An 8,252-nucleotide genomic window follows, 5' to 3' on the forward strand; every position below is an offset into this window, starting at 1 on the left:
GTCATAGGGTTGAGCTCCAAATTAGCCTGATGCGCCTCCACTATTAGTTACCAGCAGCTATGCCCTGTATGGTAACAGCAGCAGGCTGTAAGAAACATCATGATGCTGGCCCATGTGTGACAACAAATGCAGTGGCTTAATTAGCAACAGGTGCCCTGTGATAGCTACCTAAGACAAGTTCTAGTGTATGTCATTCAGTGTTTCCTCTAAGTTGCCTCTATATTGCCAAAACGTCTGCTGTGAACAAATCAACAGGGAAAACCTCTTGAACTGTGAAATTTCCCCTAATACTTTTACAGTTTAAACTTTTTTTTCCATATGGAACCCAAGACCCAATAGGATTTTACTTTCAAAACATAATCTGGTTTTTTCCTGACCCTGACTCAGATTAAGCCTGAACCAAAGTTGTGCTTGATCATTTGGAAAAGCTGCCGGTCCCTCTGACTCAAACATCCCAGATACCATATTTATAGCTCATAGACCGCCTCATGGAGTTACTATACTAGTTTATTACTTTCTACCAAAAAAACAGCGGCCGGGAGAGTGTTATGAGTCACACATCTTGTCTCGTGTCCTTTAGTCTATAGCTGACCCGGGGCCAGGACTGTCCAGGACTGTCCCGGACGTCAGTTACCGGTAGTCGTGGCTGGGCTGCTCCAGCCTCGGTCACATCTCAGGCTCACAAATCATGGATTTTAACTATGTTCTGTCTGGGTTCTCCCTCTGACTCAGTATTTATATAAATTCTGTAAATGAAAGCCTTTCAGAAATCAGTTTTAAATCTGGTTAAACCTTTTGGCATTCCAGTGATGAGCCAGTGGTAATTCACTGGCTGGGAGCCGGGGAGTATACTTAAAGTTAGTCACTCTGTGTGTGTGTGTGTGTGTGTGTGTGTGTGTGTGTGTGTGTGTGTGTGTGTGTGTGTTTCTGCACTCTTGCCAGTTATGGTGTTGATCTGGTTGCTAGGCAGCAGCTGGCCTCGGCTCTGGAATGGACCTCACTAAGAGAGGAGGGAGGATGGGGAGGGAGGGCCTGTTTTAGTTCACATCTATTCACAGGAACTTCTGTTAGCTAGTTTAGTTATTCTCGTTGGCCATGATGACTATTTTGGATGTATGGAAGTATAAGATTTATAAAATAGCCAAACCCCCCATGTTGAGTCCGTTTTGTCCGCCAGTGTTTTATTTTGCTGCTGCTGTGTGAGGTAGATGCTAACTCTGGTTATATTTAGGATTTCTTTGTCTCGGGCCGAACAAAAAGGCTCTGGCACAATACAACCACAAAGTTACACACTGCAGTATGTATGGGCTTTCCCCAAGGAAATTGGGGAGAGCAGGAAGTATAAAATGAAATTACACAAAGGGTCTCACAGATGTTTTCCTGCTTGCCTAAAATATAGACTCAAAATATCCATACTGCAACAATCCTTTTAATAACATTATTTCAACATTTTGGTGAATACACTTAGTTGCGTTCTTGCAGAGACGTATGTATGTATGTATGTGTGTTTGTGTGTGTATGTATATAGATGGCGTTGCTCTGGACGGAGACCAGTGAAGGATATTAGAAGCCCTTTTCCGTGGCGCCTTTGGAGCTACCCTTAGAGAGGAGAGGCTGACCCCCTTGCTATACACACTGAAACATTCCTGACTGCATCCAAGCAGCGTTGCAAACTTGGTTGTCTGGATCAGCGGAAGTGCATTTCCAGGATAAATCGGACAAGCTTCGCCCTTTCACAACAAGAGCAACCTTTGAGCTGGCAAGCTAATGTTACACGCTAAAAATTCCGAGTTTTGACGAATATTTCAGTCCCGCAATAAGGCAGGCCTGTTTGGGTTTTTTTGGGGGCAAGAATATGTTTATACCATTTACTCTCTTACATTCATACCTTGATTACTATTAACAAAGTTAGTTAGATAACGACACACTGGTAAGAGCATAACAGGTTTAACCATGTATCCAGCTAATTTAAATCACATTACTGTGTTGTGTGAACAGTTAACTTCATTTAGTATGCAGTGTTTTCTTTAGCGGGGTGCAGATGTTCCACCAACACAAGTTCCTTCCTAAGACTGTTTTGCAGAGGCGCTGACGTTGCATCCGGAGCTTAGCACCGGCTAAGACGATTGTGATTGGTTTAAAGAAATGCAAACAACCTAGAGCTCCTCTCCCAGAATGTAGCTGTGGGGTAACCAGATCTTACTCAACACCGCTGTGGAGATAGGTCTGGCAATGCCAGGCTACCAACTTGGCCACTTTGTTGCGACAGCTAGGGCTGGGTGATATGTAGAAAATCAAATATCACAATATTTTTGACCAAATACCTCGATATCAATACTGCAACGATATTGTAGTGTTGACTATCGATGCGAACATATTTACACAATGAGATTTTTGGTACATAATCATCAGTAATGTAGAAATAAATGACTCACAGTTAAAGCAGCCTGGTAAGATCAGAAAATGACATCACTTTACTGTAATACTGCTTTCAAACCAGGTAAAAACAACACTTATGCCATATTAAGATATTCAAAATCTAATACGATATCTAGTCTTATATCACGACATTGACATAATATCGTTATATTGCCCAGCTCTACATCTAGCAACTTTCCAGACCATCTTAACGACTTTATTTCTAAACGCTGCCATTTAAAGCATCAGGGAGAAGATGAAAAACATAAATTGTTGTTCATTCCCTTGCATGCTGCTCCGAGTAATAGCAGTTTATGGCTCTTCTGCCTACAGCATGGGTCTCTTCCGCTCCTCTTGCGCTGTGCTCAGTACTTTAGTTGTCAAAATTGTTTACAAGAGCAGAGAGTTCTTCTCAAAGTGCACCAGGTTGACGCATTTAAACCTTGAATAACCTAACCCTCCTTGAATAACTCGAATAATTTGATTACAAATAAGGCTGACAGCGCAGATTACAAATGAAGGAAGACAGCGAAAATAGTGAGGGGGAGAGAACAGACAGGTGAGAGAAAACGACAGAAGGTTTGGGATCATGTTAAGCTGGAAACATGCTGCTACATCATCTCAGTAGAAAACATCCAGCCTACTCCTCCACAACACAAGGTAACATCGTCTGCTGCTCTCGTCCACTGGGGGGGGGGGTGGGGGGGAATCAATACAGCGTAGTATAGCAATATTTTCAATGACAACACTGTATCAATACACAGGCGCCAAGTATGGATCTTTATATTCGGTTTGTCTGCTTGACAATTCCATTTTGCAGCAATTAAATTGAAGTGAGATAAACTAAAAAAAAGTTATTTTTCGATAAAACAGATGTTGACAAAGTTTCCTTTTGGGAACATCATTTTAAATTGGTGAAAAAATTAGAATTTGGAAATAAGGTTTTAAATTGCAATACATTGCAGAATATGGCAATATGTTTAAAATTGCAATTATATCGTGTTGTGGCATAAGAAACATTTTGTTTCAAAAGACAGGTTTCCTTTTTTAAGTATACAGCAATAAGAATTACATTTACTACTGCAGTTTTACTAGTCATTTTCTGACTAAGTATTTCTCATCTGATTACTCGATTAATCAATGGACTAATTGGTAGAATACTCAATTACTAAAAGAACCAATAGCTGCAGCCCTAGTACCCGCTCAAGGGTCTGAGTTCCACCCACCGCAGTCTCATAAAATCCTGTGGGAAATACTGCTGACACATCCTAAGTTGATTGCAAATGAATAATCAATTTTATAGTTTACCATTGTCGTTTACTGAGCGGGGGTGTTTTGTCTTTTAATGTTCAATGATGACCTGAAGAAAGCCTTGCTCACAGAATGTCTGCTGTTTTTTTCACGAAATGTCTCTAAGGTTTTATGTTTTAAAAAACCTGCTACTCTTTTATAAAGTTAATGAAACAGTTTCACATTTTGGGAAATAAAGGTCTTTACTTATTTCCAGAGACTGAGCTTAAGAGTAAGATAGATGCTTATTCAGGCTTGCTGTTCACCCCAGTTTCCAGTCATGCCAGGCTAGCTTAGCTAGCTGCTAACAGCACGTTCATGTTAAGCATACAGACATGAGAGGGATCTCTGTCTCTGTCCTACTTTCTACATGAGAGTGCATGAACACTTTTTCCAATCATTAACGTCAATGAAAGTTTTATTTCCCATTGCGGCTAAGGCTGTCTGCAATGGCTTGTAGCAGCTAGACTGCTTCTGTAGTGTAAGGAAAAAAATGAAAACACAAAACAATGGAAGTTTACAGTGTCCCGCAGCGACAGTGTTGTGATGACACGCGTCATAAAACTGATCTCCTGAGTGTGGATCTGGCTCAGGACTTTTGTTTCCTATTGCTTGTGAAAATGAGAAAAACATATAAAAAACGCAGCCAGTGCAAACTAGGGCTGCTCGATTATGGGGGAAATCATGATCATTATTTAACTAGAAAAATAAACGTGAAAACACCTTGAACTGTAACATTTGCCTTGATACTTTTCCCCTTTTTCAATCAGAACACAAGACAAATTAAGAATGTAATGTGCAAAATAAACGCATTGATCAGTGACAATTCTCTCTGACCAATCAGCAGTCTGTGGGTTTTCAATGCACCTTTTGGTATTGCCTCAGCTCGCTTGGAACCTCGACCGACGTGGTACTAAAAAGTTCCTGATAGCAGTTACCAGGCACTTTTTTGTAATGGAAAACCAAAAAAGGCGATTAGAGGCAAATTCTCACGCAGTGGAAAAACGGCATAGGTAACTTAGCCCCATCCTGAACTGAAGGAACTGAAAACACAGAACTGAAGGATGTGTGTGTGTGTGTGTGTGTGTGTGTGTGTGTGTTGCAGCTTGCAGGAGGTGTTATCCTGGGCGTGGCCCTATGGTTGAGACACGACCCCAAGACCAGCAACCTGCTGGAGCTGGAATTTGATGGAGCCCATGCCCCCAGCACCTTCTACATCAGTACGTATCTCATCTGCACCTAGCTCTACTCTCTGCCTCTGTGTCCGCCTTCACACTGTGATTTTGTCTCATGAGAAATCTCATGCTCAATCCTTTGGACACAGTTCAGTAACAGAGAGGCTTGTGGCATCAAAACGCCTCTGTTGCCACACTCAACCTACTTCACAACTGAATCACGCTCAGAAAGTTTCTGCTCATTTGCATTATTTCCACACGACGGCACTGCCCTTTGTCCACGGACCAGACCCACTTACACGTTGCCCAGTTATTCAAATGGAAATGCTCTCCTTTTGTTATTTAGTCTTTTAATTATTCTCATTAGACCCATTTTGTTTAATGTCTTAAAAGGAAAGCCCTAAATTCTGTCTAGTCTGTTATTAAAAAAGAAGAGAAAAGCTGCATGCAAACCGTCTGAAAATAAAAACTCTTATTGTACAAACATCATATTCTATTTTATTCTGTTTTACTGACGGGGTAGAACATATGGGGCCAGGTTTAAAATAGCACAAAATCCCGTACACGTCCATACAAGGTAGTTCAGATCACAGCATGTGACGTTGGCCTACATTTTGGCATTATATTTTGGCATTATATTTTGGCATCACATTTAATTTATTACAGGTTATATGATCACCATGAATGCCAAAGCCAAATCAACTCTGGGATGTAAATGATTACATTTCAACCGACAATAAGAGTTTCGAGCAATCAATCGGTTAAACAGTTAAAAACAATTGTTTTAAACCAAAATAAAAAAACGTATAAAAAAACTTTTTGCATGATAAAAGAAATATAAGCAATGCAATCTAACTGAACTGCAGTTTAGTTGCTAGCAGTGATGGAGGACTGGAGTCCAACTAAAGTCTCTAGCCTCAGGTCTCGGGACTTGACTTGGAATCGCGCTGATGACTTGTACTTGGACTCAGACTCAAGGATGCATAAAATTGGACTCAGACGTTGAAAAAAGTTTCTGACCAAATAGGTTATTCAAATTTGATAAAAGATGTTACACTTTTCCTGTTTCGGGCTCCAAGACCGCTTGGGAGACGTTCCCTCTAGGGCCAATGTTCTTTTGGGGGTAACACCCTTTACTTCAACAGTATTTTCACTGGCCGATGTGATGTGAGCTCTGGTCAAGTGCAAATTCTACCTATGATTGTTTCATTGCAAACGTTAGCTCAGATCGCCATTCAAATGACGGCCTTTGTTGTGTTTGATTGCTAACTTGTAGCTAGCAGTGAACAAACTTTGTTAAGTAGGTCCATTGTTACTGTATTAACAATACAGAAGTCTCTCGTTAGTCCCTTGTAGCTACTTGTTGCAAAGTGACGCATGCGTAACTCACATTGCTGCTTAACTCACACCGGGAAGTGGTAGTATTAAAAAGATGAAGCCACCATGTCTTGAGAAGCTTGTTGTTTATTGTTAACTGTTAACTCACTTTACATTGTCTTTGGGATCTCTTTTTTTTTCTCTCGCTTTTTCCTCACAGCCACCCATGCGCTTCACAGTCAGACACTGCTGCAACTCCCTCTCCTTGCTTGAACACACTCACTGACATCACTCACTTACCGCTGCATTCTCGCTCTTACTTTCACTACTCTTATAACAAAGGTATTGATATTGATATATGCAACTGTAGTGCATGATTTGCAGGCTCACTACTAAGTGTTGATATTTGGAAAATGCAAAGAGATGCTCCCTGGATCGTGAAGTTCACCTACACATATTTTACATCCAATGTCAAAAAGAGCGCAGCTAAATGTTGTTTAGAAGATTAAAGTCAGTAAATAAACTCCCTTTGCAATCGTGACAGTGGTGTCACTTTTGTTTAATGTAGACCCTCTTTTATTAGTACAGTATATCAGCTCTGTAACGGTGCCAGAGTGGAGAAATGTAGGCAGACTTGGACTCAAACACTGGGGACTCAAGACTCCACTCAGGTAATGGTGATTCAACTCGGATTCCACTCAGATTCTTCTCTGATGACTAAGACTTGGACCCAGACTCAACAGTTGGAGACTCGACTACAACTCGGGTTGCTAGTGCTAACTTTGCACAAGCAAGTTGCGTTTTAAGCTGCTCCTTTTTTCTGCTCACGGCTCTCCACTGAACTGCTCTCACGACAGAGAGCTATGAGACACATGGCTCTGTATGAGGACAATATTAAACACAGAGTATGCCAGGCAGTGTCACAGCTTACAACCTCGCAGGGTGATGCGGTAGAGACAGACTCGGAAATGCACACCACTGATCACAAGCGTTAAAATTCCAGGACTTGTGTGCCCCGGTTGATCAGTTGGCAGAGCGCGCACCCATGTGTAGAGGTTTATTTTTCGACGTAGAGGCCCAGGGTTCTAATTAGAGATGGTCCGACACATTTTTTCGCTTCCCGATATCGATTCCCAAACCTGAACTATATAATAATAAACTCCAGAACTTCCTGATACCAATCCCAGTGTTTTAGGCAGTATTGTAGGAAATCATCTCTAGTTCTAATCTGATCTGCGGCAATTCCCCCTCTCTTACTCCCTTTTCATATCTAAACGGTCCTAATGATTAAAGGCAGAAATGCACAAAGACTTATCTTGAAAACAAAAGAGTTCCAGGACACTGACTATGTGTGTGTCCACAACAATGCACAGAACATTGTTGCTGCGCGACCGGTACAAGTACAGAAGGCAGAGTGTATCGGTTAATGATCGGTTAACTCTACTGCTTACTGTTTTACTATACCTTAAAGAAAGAGTCCAGCCGTATCATGAACCTAGTTTTGGCTGCCTTGCTAACTTTCTAATGTTACATACATACAATACATTACATCATCACTCACATCCATTTCTATGATGTGATTCAATGACTTTAAGTAGGTGGTATATGTGAAAGGTCCACATTAACTATTGATGGCCAGAATAAGTGGACCATTAAGATGAATGTGATCGTCATTATTAATAAATTAAAGATAATAGGTGGCTTTTATAAAACCTTTTTGTAAATCATAGTCATACACATTAATGTCCGTGTACAGTTAAGGCTGTGAGTCTGTTACCTTATTTGATAGAAATGTATACATTTGCCGGTTATTTCCGACAATTTGATAAACCAAAAAAAAAAAAAAAAAAAAAAACACATAACATTGGGTTATTAAAAAATATATTAATATTTAAATACATCAGCAGGAGAGTCCGGTATACAGCCTGACTCTAAAGATAAAACCGAGATTAGCTCTTATAGTCTAATTTATGATCTGCTTTTTCAGTTAGTTGTTTGGGGTTTTCCTTAGGGCTGGCTATAACCTCTTTGGGGGGGGGGGGGGGGGGGGGG

General features: G+C 40.8%; 1 protein-coding gene and 1 long non-coding RNA gene across 2 annotated transcripts in view; one reads left to right on the plus strand and one right to left on the minus strand.

The window, feature by feature from the left end:
* LOC117942051 (CD81 protein-like) overlaps positions 1–8,252 on the plus strand; it is a 30,636-nt gene that overhangs the window by 4,986 nt on the left and 17,398 nt on the right. The window contains exon 2 of the mRNA XM_034867391.1: positions 4,814–4,928. Within this exon, the coding sequence (XP_034723282.1) occupies positions 4,814–4,928 (115 nt within the window). The remainder of the gene's footprint in view (positions 1–4,813; positions 4,929–8,252) is intronic.
* The window catches only part of LOC117942220, a 15,877-nt gene continuing 9,611 nt past the window's right edge, over positions 1,987–8,252 (minus strand). The window contains exon 3 of the long non-coding RNA XR_004656100.1: positions 1,987–2,088. This is a non-coding gene — a long non-coding RNA (uncharacterized LOC117942220). The remainder of the gene's footprint in view (positions 2,089–8,252) is intronic.

Source organism: Etheostoma cragini, chromosome 1, assembly GCF_013103735.1.
Source record: "Etheostoma cragini isolate CJK2018 chromosome 1, CSU_Ecrag_1.0, whole genome shotgun sequence".
In the NCBI taxonomy this organism is placed as follows: domain Eukaryota; kingdom Metazoa; phylum Chordata; class Actinopteri; order Perciformes; family Percidae; genus Etheostoma; species Etheostoma cragini.